At 35.8% G+C, this 23276-nt stretch overlaps 2 protein-coding genes across 5 annotated transcripts in view; one reads left to right on the top strand and one right to left on the bottom strand.

Moving 5' to 3' along the window:
• The first annotated feature begins 3569 nt into the window (after window positions 1-3569).
• LOC106065587 (zinc finger protein 493-like) lies at window positions 3570-8924 on the top strand. Of its 4 annotated transcripts, none has more exons than XM_056011267.1 (3): window positions 3570-3649; window positions 5258-5564; window positions 5770-8924. In XM_056011267.1, exon 3 carries the CDS (start codon window positions 5773-5775, stop codon window positions 7327-7329), a length of 1557 nt encoding a protein of 518 aa, XP_055867242.1. In that variant the 5' UTR covers window positions 3570-3649; window positions 5258-5564; window positions 5770-5772; the 3' UTR covers window positions 7330-8924. The 4 variants fall into 4 exon arrangements, with proteins under 4 accessions (XP_055867242.1, XP_055867241.1, XP_055867243.1 ...); XM_056011266.1 differs by having other exon boundaries at window positions 3588-3729; XM_056011268.1 differs by having other exon boundaries at window positions 3588-3794; window positions 5258-5551.
• A 1038-nt stretch (window positions 8925-9962) lies between these two features.
• The window catches only part of LOC106053073 (adipokinetic hormone/corazonin-related peptide receptor variant I-like), a 45996-nt gene continuing 32682 nt past the window's right edge, over window positions 9963-23276 (bottom strand). The window contains exons 5-9 of the mRNA XM_056011269.1: window positions 21323-21398; window positions 18622-18717; window positions 15349-15412; window positions 14900-14988; window positions 9963-13442 (exon numbers count right to left, since the gene is read on the bottom strand). Of these exons, the coding sequence (XP_055867244.1) occupies window positions 13369-13442; window positions 14900-14988; window positions 15349-15412; window positions 18622-18717; window positions 21323-21398 (399 nt within the window). The 3' untranslated portion in view covers window positions 9963-13368. The remainder of the gene's footprint in view (window positions 13443-14899; window positions 14989-15348; window positions 15413-18621; window positions 18718-21322; window positions 21399-23276) is intronic.

The following is a 23276-nucleotide window of genomic DNA, read 5'->3' as shown; positions in this document are numbered from 1 at the left end:
AACGAAGTAGTTTTGTTTTTTTTTAAAGAAAAAAAAATATTTTGAATTTGCATTTCATTTGTATTATTTATGTATGCATTTACTTTTGTAAAAAAAAAAAAAGCCGTTGTCAAGGGCAGACGCAGACGACGAAGTGGAAACTTACATAGACTTCAGGCGGAAAACGTCTGCATTAGATGCGGCAAAATATGTAGGTCACAACTGGGCTTGCTTTGTCTTGCGAATTACTACACTCATCGTAAATCTTAAGAATTAAATACAATGCATCATTATATTGCCTTGCTCAAGAATGATGAACCTCATCAAAACAAAGGGAAATCATCCAGATTTCACGTCTGCAGGATGGTATCATCTTCCATAACCGGCATTTTGTTTACTGTCCGACTTACGTTAGCCTTTTTATGGTTCAAATGATTTCAAATATAACCATAGTCAAGTAGATAACGTTACTGTTTAACTTGCCACCATTCTGTTTCATTTGTTTTTCTCTCCATTACTTTTTTCTCTCCCCTCTTTTTCTCTCTTTCTCTCTCTCTTATTTTCTCTTTTTTTTATTCTCTTTCCCTTTTATCTCAACATCAATCACAAATAATATTGACTGATTTAACATCTCTTTCTTTCTTTTTTTGAAGGCTATTTTCATAAGAGGAGATGAACGTGGTGTAAGTAATTAAAAATATGTCGTTGGTTACAGTTCTGCCTGGTTGAGATTAAAGATATTTAAAATAGTGTTATTTATTTTTTTAGGTATAATTTAGCTGTCTGATATTTTGAATATTTATTTTTTTCAGGTTCGTGGAGCTCATATAGTAAGTAAACATTTGCACACATGCCGCGTTTGGCAACAGAATAATGAAACATTCAAAGATAAAAGGCACATTTCTTATTAATACGCTAGGACAAATTCGTGCAAGTGCTCCTTCTTCCCTTAGTGCTGTTAGAGCATGGGAAAGAATCTGCCAGGAAACCCAGTGGTTTAGCGGTAGTTAAGTCTTTGATTGACATGCACGACTAGATGAAAACATGGGTACACGTAGACGTAATGATCTTCGCTTTTGAAGAAACGTCCGTACGTTATAAGATACAAGTTAGCAAGTTCCCCTTTCAGACCTTGAGCTCTATAAGGCAAATGATTTAAAGGCCATCTGTTTTTATGCCCCACGGTTAACGAGGGTGTCTCGTGGCCAGCACAACGACCAATCTTTTCCCCTACTAATGTCAGGTACCCATTGGAACCGGGTGAACTCACAGGCGCCCTAATGATTTCGAAAATTCAAAATCCCAGTCTTCACCGATATTCAAACCAAATACCCCCGTTCGGAATCCAAGCGCTTAACCACACAGCCAACGCGCCTTCTAAATTTTTAAAATAAGAATAACGCTAATATCATTTTTAAACTATAATATAAGATAATATCGGCATGACTTTAATGTTAAATATATTTTAAAAGATTATAAAACTTTTTAAATAACTTGTTCTTTCGGGCTGATGACATTTTCTTTGTTTGTTTGTTTGTTGTTTTGATGTCCAATTTATGGGGGAAAAAAGCTTTGAGATTCATCTTAGTAGATATGTTTATCTCTTAAAAATTAACAATACATTTTCTCTCTTTTCTTTTAGCCTGTGCTATTATTCAATGCACCGATATAAAATGGAGAATGAAACAAAATAAAATATTTTGAATGAACTACACATTTGCGTTTCTTTGTTCATTGAGTGTGTTCATGAACAGTCGGGGAGCTCTTTGGTTAATGTTATACAACACCTAGTCTATATGACCCTATCTGTTTCTAAAGACAATAAATGAGACAAGATGACTCCTATATAAAATTTATCTCTTGGATTTTAGGTAAAAGGGTCAAGAATTACCAAAGAAAGATGGCTTATGGTAGGACAGTAATAAGTGTCGACAGTCTTATGAAAAAAAAAAGTGGTTAGACCACATTCAAAGCCAGACTTGTTTTCGGATTGCTAACCAGTTTGTCTCTATTGATATCTTCCTTTCTCATTCTGTCAATCTATCATACTCACTCTTTCCACCTCCCCCATCTCTCAATCATCTCATTTTAATAAGACTTTATATCTTGCTTTTCTCTTATACAACTTAAAATGTATGGAGGACATCTTACGTTCTTCTAATCCAGTAATGCCCAAAATACGGCCCGATGGCCAGATCCGACCCGCGACGTGGTTCCATCCGGCCCGCCGAAATGTTGGCACAAAGTGTAGAAAATCCCCCATTCAAAAAGAAAATGTTGGCAAATGTATCTTTACCTACGTTAGGACCCTCAATTTTTCTTTAATTAATTGGTACAATGACCTTTAATATTTGGACGGTTAGTGAATGGAACTCTGAATGTAGAATCTACCAGGAAAAATGAACGTATCTATACATTTTGTGGAATATGATAATAAGCAAACACATTTTATTTGCAAAGAAAATGAGTCTGTTTTAAGAAGAAAAACATGTAAACGGCATTATAAAACAAATATGGCGACATTCTTGATTGAAGCCGCGAAAAAAAAATAGCTTCACTACGCCTACAGATTGGAGGATCGGTGGGAATATTTAGTCAAAAGAGAAAATGAGTCTTTGTAAAGCTAGCTACAACGTTGCTCATAATCACGTAATCATCTTCTTTTTTTAAGTAACGTCTGTATTGTAGGGCCTATAAGATAAGATATCAAGCCATTTTCTGGCGCGTGAAAAAAAAAAAATTCAAATATTCAATTCATTAATGTAAGGGTTCCAAATCAAATAGTTTCAAATTCAAGTCAATTTCAATTCGCTTTTGTAGCCTACCTTTTCGTTCATGTGGCCCGCGACACGAATGTCGGAAATTAAAATGGCCCGCAGGTCGCATTAGGTTGAGCAGCACTGTTCTAATCCCATCATCCTTTTCTACAATTCCTCCTATTAGCTTGCGACATCTCCAAGGCTTCAACGTGGAAATTGGACGCTAGTTGGACAAGGATCTCGAAAACGCAGTTCGAAACCCATACGGGTGGTGATTCCTCATCCTGGCCACGGGATAAAATCCTTTTCCAGGTCACATGGTTCATAAAAGGGGTGCGGATCATCTCGAACCATACGTGGACATCTATACGGTGGGGAAACAACCCATCAGACACCAAGACTGGGGCTGGATTGAACAGACAATGCGAAGAACAAGGGAAAACTGCAAATCAGTTTCTGAACTGGAACCCACAGGGGAAGAGAAAGGTTGGAAGACCGAAGCTAACACAGAGTACCTATATCCCTAGAGCAAGAAGCACAACGGCAAAATATTTTGGGCAATGGTTGGTCCAAAATTAAGTGGTCCACAATATGAAAAGCTGCTCTGTAAATGTAGTTGTAGATTTAGTTGTTTTTGTATAGAGACCCTAAGTTTATTAATGGCCTACTTAATTTTTTATGATATGGAAAAATGACTAAAAAATAGATCTAGATGTCTAAAGTAAGTTTAGTCTAAAGATTAAATAATAAAAATAATTTGGTAAGTTTCAAATAACATAAATAGATCTATTAGTTTTTTATATCATAAAATTTCGGTCACAATTTTTTATTTACAATGAATTAGAAAAATTATCAAAACATCCGGTTTTCTTTTGCTTTCTTTTAAATTTAATAAGAAATTGAGATAAAAAGTAACTTTGTCTTTACTTGACTTAGACTAGCTATATATATATAGTCATAGAGAGTAGACTAGACTTAGACCTATTAATTTGTAAGTTGACTGATTAAATTAATGCTAAGAAAAAAAAACTAAGAGGTTGGACTACGCCGACTACGGTACGGCCATACCATAATAATATAATAATAAATAATCGTTTTTTAATAGGCATGATAATTAATGATAATTATACTACAGGAAAAACTATTATTATATTAAATTAATAATTAATTTAATTATAGATCTTTGTTAGTATTTTCCGAGATAACTCAGATATAATTTAACTAAACATAGACATAGGTCTAGATTAGTCTAGATCTAGTAACACTACTACTACTAACTACTACACTAGTACTAGATCTAGAATCTAGATCATCTATTCTAGGTCTATGACTATGTGGTAATAAAAATAAACAATAAAACATACTAAATAAATTGAAATGTCTTTCCTGGTTTTATTGTAAATTGTTTTAAACATGTTTCGTATGTTCCTTCAAAGTTGGAGATAATTTGTAAACCTCCTAGTCCAAACCTCCAACAGGATGCGGCAAATGACTGCAGACAGAATATGAAACCGGGACTATAGAAAAGTCTGAAGGGTAGTCTGGCATGCTCACCGCATGAACAGGCAGCCATGTATTCCCTTGGAAGTTTAAGATAGATCTGAGGTCAAAGAATGGTAGGGTCGAGAGGGTAAAGTTTACACTTGCTGCCTTGATTTTTTCCACTGACTACATTACCATAAGTTTCGAAACAGTTACAACGGGACACAATAATTAAAAAGATAAGGTATCATATGAACTTCCAAAATGCAAATGTTATACATATATATGTACATATATATATATATAATATCTATTTTTGTTCTATGCTTCAAATCTCCTTTCTCTGCTTGTAACTTATGTCATACTAACGCCATCCACATGGGTGATCTATACCTGGCAGACTTATGATTAGTGTTCTTATCAATTGTTTATCTTATAATCAATATTATTCACAATACTATGTGGATGTGGTAATTTTTTCTTTTCATGCATGCTTAGTATGATCACTCTGTAGTCCAACCTCATAACAATAATGTCTTGAAACTCAATCAATATTTAGGGGTCATATCTTGCTGTCCATCCTATAGTTTTCAGATGCTTTGTACCTCATTTCTTTGCTTGTGGCTGATGTCACACTAATGCCATTGGTCATCTATACCTATAGCTGTCCATCTTTTAATCTGTTTATCACATAATTTTTTTTTTGCAGAATGTTCAATGCCACTCATGCTGTAGCCCAAACTCATAACATCAGTCAGCACTACTTGATAATCTCATCTGTCTATTTTTAATTAGTGAGTTCCAAAGAGGTCACTATAGACCTCCGGGGGTCTACAATGATTTCCAAAGGGTCAATGTATTTGGAAAAATAAATTGGGGACTATGAGTTATAAAAATATGTGTCTAGGATAGTTGACTTTACAACAAACTTGTGGTTTTAAGTTTGGTCTTTCTTTTTTTTTTTTTTTCTGTTGATTTTGTACATAAAGTTTAAAAAAAGAAAAGTTTCATTATCATAATGCTTCTGTTTGTTACAGGAACACCTCTAGGACAGTGCTTCCCCTTTTTATGAACTAGTTATAATGGATAACATACAGTGAGACAGAGCTCTTCAATCAAAGAAAGAAGTAACATGTGAAATGCAAAATATCAGTGAAATAGTTTGAACTTATCCAACTCAGAAACCAAGTGACAAACTCTCAAAGATGGCTAAGTTCAATACTAAACAGACTATTAAGCATGAAGTAGAAAATAGATATGCTGCCGATACGTCTTCAAGCTCATCAGACAATATTAACATTATATTCAAAGTCATGATGTTATGAATAGAAGTGAGTCTCAGATGTAAGTCATATCTTATAGTTGTTTAATGTCACTTGTATTAGGTACATTGAAATACTAATTCATGGTAGTCTGCTATGACCAAAACATGTCTTTCATTTTATAAGCAGGAAAAAATATCTCAGATTCTACATGTTCCCATAAAATATTTACATACAAGTATTGGTTTTCACATGTACATTCAACTAATTTTTTTTTTCTAATACAGATAATGTCCCTAACCCAAGAGGAAGACACATTCTCCAACCAACATTCCAGTTCTCATACTTCCAAAGATAATCAGAAGCAAGATCATAAAAACACAAAATCAAAAAAAATATTCCAGTGTCCTGTATGTCAAAAAGAATTTTCTCAGTCTTCAACTCGTAATAGACACCAGTCAATTCATACTGGAGAAAAACCATTCAAGTGTCAGATCTGCCAGAAAAAATTCTCTCGGTCTTCACATTTGAAAACCCATGAAAAGATTCATAAAAATAAAAAAGCATTCAACTGTCAAATATGCCTGGAAGAGTTTCAGAAGATTTCCAGTCTTGAAAGACACCAACTAATTCATTCTACTCAAAAGCCATTCAAATGTCCAATATGCCAAAAAGAGTTTATATCATCTTCCAATTTTAAAACTCACCAGATGATTCATAGCGGTGAAAAAACTTTCAGGTGTCAAATATGTCAGAAAGTATTTTCGCAATCTTCAACCTTAAATAGACACCAGTCAGTTCATAGTGGTGAAAAACCATTTGAGTGTCTAATCTGTCAAAGAAAGTTTTCTCGGTCATCTCATTTGAAAACCCATCTATTTGTTCATTCTGTTGAAAAACCATTTCAATGTGAAATATGTGAAAAAAAATTCCCACAGTTAAAGAGTCTTAAAAAACATCAAGTGATTCATTCTAATGAAAAGCCATTGAAATGTCAAATATGCCAGAAAGGATTCTCATCCTCTTCCCATTTTAAAACCCACCTTTTGATACACACCGGAGAAAAAATCTTCCAATGTCAGATTTGCCAAAAAGAATTTTCTTCATCTTCCCACTTGAAAACTCATCAATTGGTTCATACTGGTGAAAAGCCATATCAGTGTCAGCTATGCCACAAAGAGTTTTCTCAGTCTTCAATTCTAGAAAGACATCAGCTAATTCATACTCATGACAAATCTTTCAAATGCCACATGTGCTGGAAGACATTTGCACAGTTTTCGCACTTGAAAATCCACCACTTGAGTCATTCTGGTGAAAAACCATTCAAATGTCCAGTGTGCTCGAAAGGATTTTCTTCCTCCTCCAATTTGAAGATACATCAATTTGTGCACACTGGAGAAAAACCATATAAATGTCAAATTTGTGAAAAAGCATTTTCCCAGTCTTCAATTCTAAATAGGCATCTGTCTGTTCACACAGGGAAAAGACCATACATGTGTCAGATCTGCCAAAAGAATTTTTCTTGTTTATCAAGTCTAAGAAAGCATCATTTGGTCCATACTGGTGAAAAGCCATACAATTGTGAAATATGCCAGAAAGAATTCTCTTCTTCTTCAACTTTAAAGACGCACTTGTTGGTTCATTCTGGTGAAAAACCATTCCTTTGTCACATATGCCAAAAAGGATTTACTTGTTCATCAAATTTGAAAAGGCATCTTACGGTCCATACAGCTGATGATGAAAAACCTTTTAAATGCCGAACATGCCATAAAGAATTTTCTAGGTCTTCATCATTGAATGCCCATCAAATGGTTCATTCTCGTGACAAAATGAAATGTATGATCTGACTAAAAATTTTTATGAATCTCTTAATGCAATCATAAAACATTATATATAAATCTAAAAATATTATTGGGAAGCGTGATCGGGAGACTAAGTGTGCTTGAACTTGGCTTGGCCTGGCTACCTATGATGGCGGCTTGAGGTTCAACACCCGACTCGAGCTAGTTGTGTTTACTGAGCACCTAAAGGCAGCAAGGAAAAAACTTCTGCATGATACCCCCCCCCCCCCTTCACCCATAGTGCTCTGAGCATGCTATAAGCATGTAAGTAGCGCTATATAAAAGCTATAATTATTATTATTAAGCTTACTCACTTTAAAAATCTGACTTATTTATTATGGTCTATTGAGAGTAAAAAAAAAAAAACAAAGAGAAATGGTAAAGTTCTTCTTCAGCTCACAGTAAAGTCAGTTATGTTGGCTTGTAATGCCAATAATGAGAAGAATATTATCTTATGCCCTACCCATTATAGTGTTCATGAGCACTTTTGAATTCTTTTGAATCCAAACTTGAAGGGAAAAAATGCCCATGACAGTTCATTATATTTTTACAACTTTATTTATTTAATGGTTTATTTAAAATCAGAGGAACAAGAAAGTTCTGCTTGTAAAGTTTAGCTGCCAAAATATTTTTCATGTTTTGTTTTTTTTATTAAATAAAATAATTTTTCTGTTGGAAGATAGAATACAAATTGTATTTAAAAAAACCTCAATATTATTACAATAAACAATTAGTCAGCTTTTAATATTGATGTTTGGGTTTGTACTACTAGACCAATCTAGATCTTCGTAGATAGACAATTGTGAAATGTTCTTTGCAAAGTTCAGTAAATATTATATATAAAACATGTAGAAAAGCATCTAGAGTTTAACAGAACTTCTTTGAAATAAATTTTTCAGGGTTAAATTTTGTAATATGTCATTTATTGTAGATACATTTCAAAAGATAACTTTGAATCCAAGCCTATGTCATACTCTTACATGGCAAATGCTTTGTAACTCAACCCTGGTGAAAAATAAGGTGAAGGGTGACCCTTAGGCAGCTAACAGCAGACAATGCTATTTACTGGTAGAACCTGTGATTCTGCTGGTCCCAAACTGTAATGGGCACCTGTTGTTCTTTGGACACATCAGCTGGGTGGAAAGTGACATCACTCGGAACATAGCTAATACCCTGGATTCGATCTCATGTTTATTGAAGGAGGCCAAACATTTATTTCTCTTATATATCACTTGCTTTCAATTATTTATGCTGTGAGTAGGCTTAATGATTTTATATTGACTTTATTTTTGGTCTGAACACAGAAGGATGCATCTGATAAGTGTATCATGCTTGTATTAAGAAACTTTTGTTTGCCATTTATCATTTGACTTAAGATTGTTGCAATAACGTTGGTTGTGCTTATGTATAAATTATGATTTTTTTAAACTGTGATATCTAGCATATTTATTGCATGTATGCTTAAGGATAATGTTATGTAGATCTACTGTTTGATGTGCATATTTTTTGTACATATCCTTTCTTTATTTCATTTTCTTATTCATTTCATGTTTTGTACAAAATGTATAAGTTTTAATAATAATGTTAGATTTTTGTCTTCATGGAATGTAAAGCCTCCACAGTATCTTGCTAGTCTTTTAATGGCCTCCCAGCTCTTCCTGTCCTCTCAACGTTCTCTAGTACTCTGTGTCACTGTGTTCTTTTTGGTCTTCTTCTACATCTTGTGCCCTGGCAGTTCCAGTCTAAGGCCTGTCTAGCTACTAGCTGAAATTAATGGGTCCATAACTAGATTGATCTTAAAGCAAAACTTCCATCAAGCAGCTTTACCTTAAGCGTCATAGAGTTTTGAACTAAAAAGAAACATCTCCAAGTGTTAAGTTTACAAAAGGCGGTGGCTGAGCAGTAAAGCGCTTGGCTTCCAAACCGGTGGTCCCGGGTTTGAAACTTGTTGAAGACTGGGATTTTTAATTTCGGGATGTTTGGGTGCCTCTGAGTCCACCCAGCTATAATGGGTACCTGACATTATTTGGGAAAAAGTTGTACTGGCCATGTGAAACCCTCGTTAACTGTAGGCCACAGAAACAGATTATATTTATCTACCAAAACTAACATACTCTCTAACTAAACTAGTACCCTACAAGTATCAGGGAGCTGTTCAATGTGTATCTAACTATATGATATGTTTCCTTTGTACATAAAAGGTGACAAGGAATAAAAATTTCAAGTATTTTTTTTAATTTATGACACAGGCGTCTCAAAGACATAGATTAGATATGAAATAGAATTTATATATTAAATAAATTATACACTCAAGCGCGGTGAAGGGTCCTGGGTTCGAATCCTGGTGAAGAACTGTGATTTTTAATTTCGTGGTTTTTAGGACGCTTCTTGAGTCCACCCAGCTCTAATGGGTACTTGACATTAGTTGGGGAAAAGTAAAGGTGGTTGGTTTTTATGCTGGCCACCGTAGGCCACAAAAACAGATAACCTTTATATCATCTGTCCTATAGACCACAAGGTCTGAAAGGGAAACTTCTCTTTTTTTTTTTTATTTATTAGTAGTAATTTATTTTTTTTATCTTTTTCCAAGACGTCATCCAGAATGTTCAGAGATCAATGCAATGACAACAAAGTTTGTATACAAATAATTTATTAACTTTGCATTGCCTGTTACAAAAAGAATATGAAAAATTGTATAGATACAAGTCTAAGGCAGTGATACACATTGATAAAAAAAATGAAAACATTTTTTTTCTGTAGAGGCACATTTCATAAAAAAAAATTAAGAAGTGTTTTTTTTCGTTGAAGAATTCTAGTTTTGTGTTTTGACATATTGATCTGATATTCTAAGTTGTTAAGAACAAATGCACATAATGATATCATATGAAAGGAATGTTTTGAATTGAACTCATTGCAAGTTTGGGAAAAGTCATGTGATATCTTTATTGACATTAGACCCTTGAAAATACACGTTAAGACTTGTTAGGGCTAGGGTCAGGTGTAATAGTCTAGTATGTTTTGGTATAAGCGACCAGATCTAGATAAAATAAGAAATGTACATAGTTAAACAACCAATCATCCATGGTCCGATTAATGTTTATTTATAATAATCACATGACCACTTATGCTGGTACTATTCACCAGGCATTTGTTATCTTGTATATTACAGACGTTACTTCAAAAAAAGAAGATAACTATGTCCTACACATTTCATGTGTCAAACTAGTCATGCATGTTAATCAATGACTGAAACTCTGCTAAGTCGTTGGTTTTCCTGGCTGATTCAGGCAACCCATTCCATTCTCTAATGGCACTAGGGAAGTAAGAGCACTTGTACACATTTGTTGTAGCATTAATGAATTAGAAATTGTTATTAATAAGTTGCAATACTTATTCTTATAAGTTATCAAACATTACCATAAAAGAGTCAGAAATTATCTTAAAAATTTTAAATTATAATTGAGTTCATTTTTTTTATTTGGAACATGAAAAGAGCAATAATGTTAGGCATTACAATGTCATTCACAGTGTTTATTTTTTGTATTCCCTTCAGAGCATGTGACTTTCCAACATATAAAATCAATGATATAATGACTCTTAAAAAAATGCTAATTCAAAATTGTGATACTTTTCATGGTTTAAAAAATTTGCATAATAATAAGGCATTGTCTTAGACTCCAAACATTAAGAATAAGTGCGGAATGGAATATTTGCATAGTTTTAAGAATAAATCATGTCTTAAAACACCAAAATGTAAACACAATTCTAAGTAGCCTACAAGGTTTGCTAGAGTGTAACTAGACAAACAGATACAAGACAATGTCTCTTTCCACTCTACATAGGAAACAATAGGAGTCAGGCACATGGAGTCATTATATTTTTTTTTTAATTATTAAAACAAGGAGAATACAAATATTTTTTTTTTAAAGAAAACCCCCCCTCCCCTTTATGAACTGATGCCTTTTTGTAAGAGCGATTACTTTGCTCTTAATAAATAAATGATTACGTCAAATAAAAAGGGGCCATTCCCCCCTCCCCCTTTTCCAAACAAAACCTATTTGTTCCCAAATATAAATATAGCTCATACAGAAAGTTATAGTTTGATAATACAAGTCCAGATTTACAAAAAAACAACAACATTTAAAGACATTAGTCTTGACTAGAATATTAGATTTACTTAGCGATATAGTATTGATAATGTGTATTAATTAATTGTATAAGTTTTATATACATTTGTATATTGTCTCAGTATGGACAGTATAGAGGGACTTCTTATGGTCCGACAGTTACGCTGTGCAAGGCACGTTTCCTGTATGGGGGATGAACTTACGCCAAAGGCAGTCTTTTTTTGGTGAGCTAAAAGGTGGTCGACGTAACAGAGGCGCCCCACGGAAACGCTTCAAAGACCAGCTTAGGCGCCAACTTGCCTTAGCTGACATAGAAGAGAGCACCTGGTTGCATGCGGCCTCACAACGAGACAGCTGGAGGTCACTCACAAAGACCGCGGGATACACATTTGAGACCAAAAGAAAATCTGCTGCCGAGGACAGACGCAGACGGCGAAAAGAAAATCTAAATCGACCACCTGCGGACAATGGTTATGCTTGCCCTGAGTGTGGCAAAATATGTAGGTCACAGATGGGGTTGCGCAACCACGGGAAATACTGCATTCCTCACTGATCTTCGGACTCGAAAACAAACCATATTGTCACTAATTCTATCTATCAGCCCAACTCATGAATTCTACATTAGACTGTTCTCACTATTCCTGAACGACTAATTTCTTTTTGTTTTTTTTTTTAAACTCTTTAATGAATTCATGCGGGAATTTCCAGTGATTAAAATAAAAAAGCTGCAAGCCAAATTTAATTTTATGATGAGTAATAATATAACTTTCAAAATGACTCTAGGTGAAAGGCTAGCCACTAACTCGAAGACTTCCCACATACATTACTTCTTCTAGCTGTCCTCTAGGAAATACTTGAAAGCTGCTTCGGAACAGTTCAGTTGCTGCCTTCAACTCACACAAGGAGCCCCCTAGTTTCCAGCCCTCAACATGTCATCACTATAAGAGCCCCCTAGTTTCCAGCCCTCAACATGTCATCACTATAAGAGCCCCCTAGTTTCCAGCCCTCAACATCACATCACTATAAAGCTTTTTTGGAACTAGACTCTGTTCCAGTTTTGACTGACATAGAAAAATGGAGAAAGATGGTCGACGAGTCTTGCTTGGTGCCCCAACGGTCCAACAGACTAAGGGATAGGTATCGGTAAAAAAAAATATTTAAAAAATGAGCAAGCTACGCTCCAAGGAGTGTTACAGAAAGTTACACATCGAAAAGAGTTTAAACAATGCAGCCAAAGAAAGTTTTCTTTCTAAAACATATTGGAAATTGCGAATGAAAAAAAAAATCGCTTTTGGTAAATGTAACCCGCTGCGGCATCGATCGTGAAAATGGTTTACTGTTTCTTCATATGTTTTCGTCCACATGAAGTTGGAGAATAAGTGGTGAATCAGTCAGTTTGTCAGGGAGTTTAAGTCTCTATAGAGAGGATTGACCTGGTTACATGACTGTGACAAGTAGGCCTACTTCTAAATCTTCGCCAGATGCTAATCTAATCTAGATATCTTCTTAAGGTCAATATAACTTTGATAAATGATTTAGCTTTAAAACAATATTTTTTTTTATAATAATTATCTTTTCTTCTTCTATTCAGTATACATTCTCAAAATACAAGAACACAAAAGACTAACAAATTATGGTCCAATATTATTTTTGGAAGATGATTAAAAATCTGTACCATTGTTAAAACTATGTCAATAAAAACAAGTTATAAATATAAACAATTCGTAATTTTCTTGGTGTTTACTCAGATACATTTTTTTTTTCATACCACAATCATTAAAAGGATCTTCTAAATTGTGCTCATTGATTTCTGTTGAGTTTTCTGTTGCTAAAGATCTGCAAGAGACCTGACCCATGTCACAGCAACCTGGCTTGTTGTTTTCGAGGAGAAGTTCAAACACGTTCTTGGTTGGACAGTTCAAGGAGTAAATATTTGATAGACATATTCTTTCCACTTTTTGAACTTTCTTTGAAATGAGGTGGTGAACATCCCTGCAATATCGAATAGTGAATTTAAAACGAGGTGGTGAACATCCCTGCAAATATCAAATAGTGAATTTAAAACGAGGTGGTGAACATCCCTGCAAATATCAAATAGTGAATTTAAAACGAGGTGGTGAACATCCCTGCAAATATCAAATAGTGAATTTAAAACGAGGTGGTGAACATCCCTGCAAATATCAAATAGTGAATTTAAAACAAGGTGGTGAACATCCCTGCAATATCAAATAGTGAATTTACAACGAGGTGGTGAACATCCCTGCAAATATCAAATAGTGAATTTAAAACGAGGTGGTGAACATCCCTGCAATATCAAATAGTGAATTTAAAACGAGGGGGTGAACATCCATGTAAACAAACAAAAACCAGTTGCGCAAATGACAAGACCTCAAAAAAACTGATGCTTCTAAATGTAACCCCTCCTTGGATTGTGGCTGAGAGGCCTAAACAGCCTGAGTACCGTACGGCGTGGAAACCTAACAAGGGGGCTAGAGTTCGAATCCAGACTCAAGATCAGTTGTGTTTGCTGAGCGCCTAAAGGCAGCACGGAAACTTTCTGAAAGATACACACACACACACTAGATCCACAAAAGAAATTGGACCATAACGCATCGAGCACGCTACAAGCATGAAATATATATATAATATATATATATTAATAGAATTTTTTTTTAAATATCTAATATCGTCCATTTCTATAGGTCAGTGATGCCAAGACTTGATCCCGGGGCACGTGACGCTGTCGTCACCTCGGGACTTCCCACAAGCCGCGAACTTTCATTTTTGTTGGTGTCGAAGATTGTTGTAGCGGTCAGTGACCAGCGTGTTGGCAATGTACATGGCCACCCAAGACCTAAACAAGAGTTCCCAGCGCTTTAGGTTGTCGGTTTACTACAAAGCTTATAAAACTCTCTGTCTGTTTGGGTGCATTCTTTTATATGTTTATTTCCCACCACTTCCAATTCTTGGATCAGGTCTAAATCTTTGGCATAATTATTTCACAGTAGAAGACAATACAAGAATCAATCAAAAAGTTAATCAATTAGTGGTTAGTAATTGTTTTATATAGAAAAGGGGAGATAAACATTTCCAGTGTTGAGAGATATGGCTGTGATTGTGCGATGCTTTCCCTTATATAAGCTGAAATAAGTGAAAAAAAAATATTTTGCTTTTTCTCGGAGCTTCTCTGTATTTTGAACTCATAAGTAGAGCTGTAAGCACTGGAGACTAAGGCTAAGAAGCAACAGGAAAAGCCGACAATGAGGCTAAGAAATTTTAAGTCTTAAGGCTGGACAATTTGCACTGGACATACATACACAATATAGTTACAAAGTAAAAGAAAAATATCTTGAAATTTCTTTTGGAATTTCCATAACGTATGTAAATATTTGCATAGCTGTTAAGTAAGAAATACACTAATTACCATAAATTTGTAAAAAACTAATTACCATAGATGAGAGGGTCTAAACAGGAATTGGAGACGGCGAAGATCAAAAGTATTCGTTTAGTTTTACTGTCCATCTGAGAGGCTGAGTCTCTGTGAAGAACACATTGGACAAATCAATCAATCAATCAATCTATCTATCTATCTATCTATCTATCTATCTATCTATCTATCTATCTATCTGTCTGTCTGTCTGTCTGTCTGTCTGTCTGTCTGTCTGTCAGTCTGTCTGTCTGTCTGTCTGTCTATCTATCTATCTATCTATCTGTCTGTCTGTCTGTCTGTCAGTTTGGCCATCTTGATCTTTACACTAATAATAACGAAATCACTTTGAAATTAAAGCAGGGAACTTTGTTATGTCTAGATGCTTTGGTAGCAAGGCTGTCCCCAAAACTTTCTGTTATGACCAGGTTCCAAGATGATTAATATTAAATTACCATTACCATGACTCACTTGGCTAACCAATAGTAGAGAATGACCAGGAAGTTTGGCGTCCAGCACAGAATAAAGGCACAAACTGAAATAAAGAAAATGTTCACAATATATTTCAAACTCTAAAAGGGGGACGTGATATTAAGAGATCACCGATGTAAACTATGTAATATAAAAATCTTGTTTAACAAAATTAATCCCTACTTAATAATTAAATTATATAGTAAACTAAACATTCATATGGCATTAAAAAAAAAGTTTTAAAAAGTTGGTAAGTATGGGTATTGAACCCTGGACAGTTGCGTTTTTAGCACGACTGTCGCGCTACCCGGACTTACTAGCTCCACTTTGTGCGAAGTTATAGCATGTAGAATTATTCCTATTGGCAAGTGTGTTAACTTTGTAATGTTGTGTGTAACGTGTTCATCCAGTGTGCTAACAAAGAGACTCCTGAATAGATTTTTTTTTCCGACCAAGTTCCACTTTAAAAAAAAAAATATTTGCATCCAAAAAGAAAATGTAAGCCAAATGTGTACAAGGGAGACAACTTTAAAATGTAATTCTATAACTCATCAAAACTGGACAGAAATGATTATTAAACTACAATACATAATAAATATCGAAATTTCCTTTATTCTGTACACCGGAGGCACCAACTAGTTACCGTCATTCGCCGTAGGTGAACTAGCAGCTGTTAGCCTCGTGTTACGCCAGATAACACCGAATTCTATTAGCCACGTTAACACCCGACTCTGCTAGATTCATGCGTCTCTTTGTTAGCACACTGACTAAACACATGACAGACATCATTACAAAGTGAATTCTACCTGCTATAACTTCGCACATAGTAGAGCTAGTAAGTCCATTATGAGGTGAACTCCCAAGCCACGAGGAATGATTCTACACGCTGTTATTATAAGTATATACACATGCAAAATCTACACAGAAACACAATGTCAACAGAAGTAGGATTCTAGATACTGAAATGTTTGTCTCCTAGCTGATCACAATCTCATACATTTATTTCCACTCTAGGCGTCTAAGAATACATTCTTGTATCCAGTAATGTTGAACTTAACAAATGCCTTAAAGTAATATTAATTTTCTATCGTCATTAGTTCCTATAATTAAGGCAATAGCCGTTGCCTAAAGTTCCTGCCTCCCCCCCCCAACCCCACCTTTTTTTTAAAAAAATTCTACGTGTTGATGTTCTAACTTGCTAATGTGAACTAATTAAAATGTCGGTTAGTGGGTTAGAAGGTTTCTGTTCAAATTTAAAATTTCAAGTTGTCATTGTGATTCAACCTCGAGCTTCTCAGCACGGCAGCTAAACCATTCAACCATGTTTCAAGAACTTGCTCAGATTAGATCTTACTGCAGACAGCTGGGGGGAAATGCGTGCGTGTCAAACCTTGGATCTAGTTTCTAGGGAACAGCTGGAGACATTGAACAAAAGCAACAGATTACTTTGAGACTAGAGAAAATTAAGGAAGACACTGATGATGTTTACACTGTTTATATCAACTCACTGTCTGTCTGGTGAAAAGTTTGAAAAGGTTTTTTTCATCCATTTCCTATTTTCAGATCAAGTTAAAATTTTGCGCAATTATTCATTGCACCTGTCAAGAAATGAATGAATCACAAAAACAAAACAAAAACTACAATATGTTAATTAGTTATTTGTGATTCAATAATTTCTTTGATATTGGAATTAGGGGAATAACTGCTACTTAATGAGAGATGTAGATGTATATATGGATTTAATCCCCTTTTGACACGTTATTTCTTCAACTTCCCATTCTCAGAACAAGTTGATATTTTTCATAATTATCCATAGTCGATGACTATACACGAATCAATCCAAAAATTAACCAATTAATTAATCAATCAGTATTAATTAATTAAATTTTGATGTATATGGGAAGAGTGGTCGAGAGGCTAAGTACGCTTGAACTTGGTTTGGCAACCTATGCAGGGGGCTCGAGGCTCGACACCCGACTCAAGCAGAGTTTACTGAGTGCCTAAAGGCAGCACGGAAAACCTTCTCCCAGATACCCCCTTCCCCCAACTGGCCGACAAATGAGAATGGACCATAGCGCTTTGAGCATGCTATAAGCATGAAAGTATCGCTATATAAAAGCTAATTTTCAGATAAATGGCAGTAATTAGCGGCTCTTGCATATAGATACGGTAATCTTTTTTTCTATCTCTTGTTAAAAGTTTCAATCCCCCCTCTCTTTCTCAGAGGACGACGCCCCCTCACTCTGCTGCATGACTCTGTGTAGCTACTTAGACGTATTGTAACAAGCACTTAGAATTTCTAGCCCTTAGGTGAAACTGAGTGATGAAAGTCAAGGAGGGGGCAGGGGCGAAAATGAATGGAAACAACGTCACGTGACCATTACGTATAATTCTAAATCAAATGGTTATTTCTCACTGTATGTCTCATAAGGAGTGAGGAAAGGGGGTGAAGGCTGGTAGCAGCGAGATGAATACTTAATGCAACAATAAAGTGATAGGAAGAGAATTCATAGTCTTTAAAACCAATTATCAAACATAGAGGAAGATTTGATAATCAAAGAAGTCACTCTAGACAATGATAATGATACTCAACCACAATGAACTATATTGATATGGTTTTTTAATACTTTTGACCCACAAGGAAGAAAATAAAAGCAACCTAAAAAGTATTAACTATGCACAGAGTTACTGAAAATATTTTCTTTAGCCGTAGATTGAAGGTAAACAAATTATGCAAATGTACATTGATGAACCGAGCTGGTTAAAGCATTTACCTATACACATGTACATTGATGAACCGAGCTGGTTAAAGCATTTACCTATACACAATGTACATTGATGAACCGAGCTGGTTAAAGCATTTACCTATACACAATGTACATTGATGAACCGAGCTGGTTAAAGCACTTACCTATACACATGTACATTGATGAACCGAGCTGGTTAAAGCACTTACCTATACACATGTACATTGATGAACCGAGCTGGTTAAAGCACTTAACTATACACATGTACATTGATGAACCGAGCTGGTTAAAGCACTTACCTATACACATGTACATTGATGAACCGAGCTGGTTAAAGCACTTACCTATACACAATGTACATTGATGAACCGAGCTGGTTAAAGCACTTAACTATACACATATACATTGATGAACCGAGCTGGTTAAAGCACTTACCTATACACATGTACATTGATGAACCGAGCTGGTTAAAGCACCTACCTATACACAATGTACATTGATGAACCGAGATGGTTAAAGCACTTACCTATACACAGTGTCATTTTGAAAGTTTTCATTCTTGCTTTCATTAAATAGCCTGTCCTTGAGCAGCGCAGCCGTGGGTGCAAGTGTGCTGGCAAAGCTTGATAGGCAAAACAAGAAATAGAATTGCATCAAAGTAAAAGTAAAAAGTTTCCCTTTCAGACCTTGCGGTCTTCAAGAAGTACAGACCATCTATTTAGCAGACAGTTTAACGACGGTCTCCTGGCCTGTTACTTTTGCTAACTAATGCCAGCTGGACTCAGTAGCGTCCTGAACATCCAGAAATTAAAAACCAGTCTGTACTGAGACTCGAACACGAAACTTTTGGTTTGGAAGCCAAACGCTTTACTCTCTGCCCCCCACAGCCCCCATATTTTATCATAAATTTATTCTTAATTTAAATGAAACTGAATTAGATAAGTCACTAGAACATAAATGATGAGAAAGGAATCAAAACCGCAAAAAACATCTGGGTGGAATGCGGTTCCGATAATTGTCCTCTATGATATTCTCTTTGAAGTTACGCTACCTCTTGAACCGACTCAAGCGTAACACTTCAGACTAAGAGACTAAGACTTCTTTATTGATCCTTATTGGAAATTAGTTTTGTGATCACAAGGTCAAGGACTCTTTTCTCATTTAAAAACAACAACATTCAAATAGAAGGCCTGAACACTGACCTGCAACGTCACAACCTATGGGCAGTTAAGACCAATAGCTACGTGGCTACGAGATAGCGAAAACAAAAATTCTCATAGAGGACCGTATGTCTCTCAACGTAAGTTGGACACCTCTAATGGTCTAGAACAAAGATTTTGCTTTTAGGGCCGGCCTTAGCCCACTGCAACCTATGCGGTCGAAGTGGGCTCCGCACTTTCACAGGCTCAGCACTAATTACAGCTGTAAATTATTAAATTTAATCAGTATAACTCTTATATATAATAACAGGGTGTCCGCGGTATCCTGATTTTCCAGGACCTCCTAAAAATCTGCAATTGCAAAATATTCAAAAAAAATCCTGGAAATCCTGAAAAATAGATACAATTATCAATTATGGGGTGCCGATCCTAAGCGCGATTCTTCTTCTTCTTGAAATCTCTGGTAGAGTTGAGCCATGGGCTCTTGAAACTCTAGGCATTGTCAGCTTTCATCTAATAAAAATTTATTGCAAAGACGAATGTATTTTCTCATTCAAAATCGTAATTTTAATATTATGCTTATCCCTACACAAACTGGGCCCCGCGCAATCCGTATCGCATAGGGCCCCGCAATTGTTAGGGCCGGCCTTGTTTGTATTCATCCGTCATGTGTTATCCATTTATTTCTTGAATGGACTCGTGATCTTGGCTTAAAGAAGGGGTTTTCAACCTGTGGGTCGCGACCCCTTTGGGGGTCGATTGACGATTTGCCAGGGGTCGCCTAAGACCATCGAAAAAAAATGGATTGTTATTGTCTATTCTTCTATTGCTGTAAGTGTGTGTGTGTGGGAGGGGTCGCGGCAGATTGGGGGATTGTAAAAAGGGGTCGCCGAGCATAAAAGGTTGAGAACCGCTGGCTTAAAGCAAAGAGGGTTAGCATTAATCTGGTATTTTATTTCAGCCTATGTGTCTTTCTTTATAAACAGTGTCTTCTGCTATTCGGAGGAACATCTTTTAATTTTGACTAATTCACGACATTCTTTGGAGAGCGATACAATTAGATCTAGTGTTTCAAACAAGTAGACACATGATTTCCGACATCTCGCCTTATTGCTCTATAGAATACAACAGAATTTCCTCAGTTTACCGAAGGGCATTATGCACCAGTAAACAAGCAGTTAAAAAAAAAACGAAAGGATTATATCCCCTTAATTACGAATAGTAGGCATTCAATAAGTTCACCTTTCACCTTTTTATTTTGAATATTTGTAACCCAAGGAAAGCGTAATAGCGCACGTGCTGTGATATCATTATGACTCTACCCACGCGAGCACACACGTGACCACACATCCGACTGTCGACCTTCAGTTAAATAAATACCTGTATACGGGCAGTGAACAAACAAGCGAAGAAAAACGATGAACGTGATAAGTGGGAAATGAACTCTTGTAGCAAGGAGTCTCAAGTTAGTCTCAAAAGATATAGTTAGATCTACACATGGGACTACCAGAGAACTAATAATAGATATCCACATCTAAATATTTTCAAATATTAATGTGAAAATATAGCCAGAATCAAATTTGTCAAATTTTGTAATGAGATTGAAAGAGCTTGCGCATGCGTCACTTTAAATAACTGCTCTTAATCAGCGATGTTCAAGTTAAGACCCTTAGGTCTTGGTACTATTCGGACACGAGAAGCTTCTTCCTATCGTGCTAAGTACAGCCGCAAAAAGGTTTATCGCTATTACTCGAGATCTACATCCGCCTTCGACATCTAAACCAGAAATTCCCTTTAAATAAACTTCTGACACCAATGTAGTCCCTCCTCCTACCCGTAATAAAGCAAAAGTTTTCATCAAGATGTTTCGGATGTACATAAGCATAGCTACTTCACCTCACTGAGGTTTAACTTTAAATCTATGACAAACACGAATTATATTATGAGAAGTGCGTCTTGCATTTGAGTTCAACAGATAGATAACAGGTCATATGCCAAGCCGAGATATCAATCTAATTGTATACATACAGCAGATGGAAGAGGAACTGTGATTTCGTTTCTACTTACTTTCTTGTATTAAACGTTTGATAGCGTGGCTGGAAGGCTTGCCAGTAACATCATGCTTGGTGTGTTGTCGACACAACTAATGGATGGAAAACAAGAACTTCAATTTGTAAAAGTTTTAAAATAATTTGTGTTTATTTAGAAATTTTTATTTTCCTTTTTTTAAATTTATTTTAATGTTACATATTATCAAGAACAGACGTTTTCATTGAATGGATCAGAACAAATTTTAAGTCAAAACAGGATAGCAAAGATAGTCTGTGTTTCTCACAAACTCTGGAGCGGCCCCCAATAGTTAGATAAAAGAGATCAAAAGACAGGTTTCAATATTTTCCACGCGAAGATCAAAGCTATAAGTACAAACTATCAATAACTACAACTCAAACACCCTTCATACAAAATTGACGTGTGCAGGGCGAAATGGTTTGCCAGCGTGGTTGTATACTTTGCCAAATGACAAAATGATATGCGTAAATGTTAAATAAAAAATAGAAAATGAAAATGGAAACAATTATGCAAAAACACCAAACCATAATCTTTAAATACAAAACCAAAACCTCATAAAATACTCAGAAAGACACAAAGATAAAGTCACATTACTTGTTCCATATGCTAGGATAATTTTATACAAATACTCCTTCTTCCCTAGTGCTATTAGAGCATGGAATGGGTTGCTTGAGTCTTCCAGGAAAACCAGTGACTTGGCAGAATTTAAGCAAGAATTGAACTAGGGACGCGCATATGACTTAATCATCTCCTTCTTGACATAGTTAATTTTCAAAACAAGACGGTTCACTTTCAGAAGATAAAAAAGGAGCCGTTGCATCAGAACTGTGTAGGCTTCAAAAATCATGAACGTACGGACAGACGGACACATATATTACTTAAAAGTAATAGCGGTTTTTCCCCTTTCGAAGGACTCAAAACTATGTAATGCAATTTGTATTGGGGATTTTTTTTTTAAGGCTATACACATTTAAACATTTTAAAATTGATGAATACGTTCGACCTCCCTCAACCAATCACTGGAAGCTTGTGCTAGATGTTAAGAAACAATTATCCGTACTATCCGTCTAATAAACATGTGTCTGTCTAAGATTAGAATAGAGATACTTTAATATAATTTAATAAACTGTTACAGGTAAATATCAATTGATCAACATTGTCATTGACAAAGCCACATACACCAATCACTTCATTTCGATCAATGCACGCGTGACGATCAAACAGCCTTTATCTATCAATCTTACAGGGGAAGTGAACCAGGCCAAAGAAAGCCACTGAAGCATGGATAACTTAAAGATTAGAGTTGTTTCTCCTTAGCAGACTCATAGGTGCGATAATTTAAAAATTAAAGAGAGAGACACAGAGAGAGCGAGAGACAGAGAGAGAGAGAGACAGAGACAGAGAGTGAGACAGAGAGAGACAGAGAGAGAAAGAGTGAGACAGAGAGAGATAGAGAGACAGAGAGAGAGACACAGAGAGAGCGAGAGACAGAGAGAGACACCGAGAGAGCGAGAGACAGAGAGAGAGACTGAGAGAGAGACAGAGAGACAGAGAGAGAGACAGAGAGAGAGACTGAGAGAGAGACAGAGAGACAGAGAGAGAGACAGAGAGAGAGACAGAGAGAGAGACACAGAGAGAGACACAGAGAGAGCGAGAGACAGAGAGAGACAGAGAGTGAGACAGAGAGAGACAGAGAGACAGAGAGACAGAGAGAGAGAGAGACAGTGAGAGAGAGACAAAGACACAGAGAGTGAGAGACAGAGAGACAGAGAGAGAGAGACAGTGACAGAGAGAGAGAGAGAGACAAAAACACCGAGAGAGACAAAAACACCGCGAGAGAGACAGTAAAATAGAAAGAGAGAGAGAGCAGGGAAGAGAGAGAAAGAGGGAAATTAATTAAGAGTGAGAAAAGAAAAAAAATGAGAATTTAAATAAATTACAACAAAAAAAC

This window comes from Biomphalaria glabrata, chromosome 14, assembly GCF_947242115.1.
Source record: "Biomphalaria glabrata chromosome 14, xgBioGlab47.1, whole genome shotgun sequence".
NCBI classification, from domain to species: Eukaryota; Metazoa; Mollusca; class Gastropoda; family Planorbidae; genus Biomphalaria; species Biomphalaria glabrata.
This window is presented reverse-complemented; position numbering and strand designations above follow the sequence as displayed.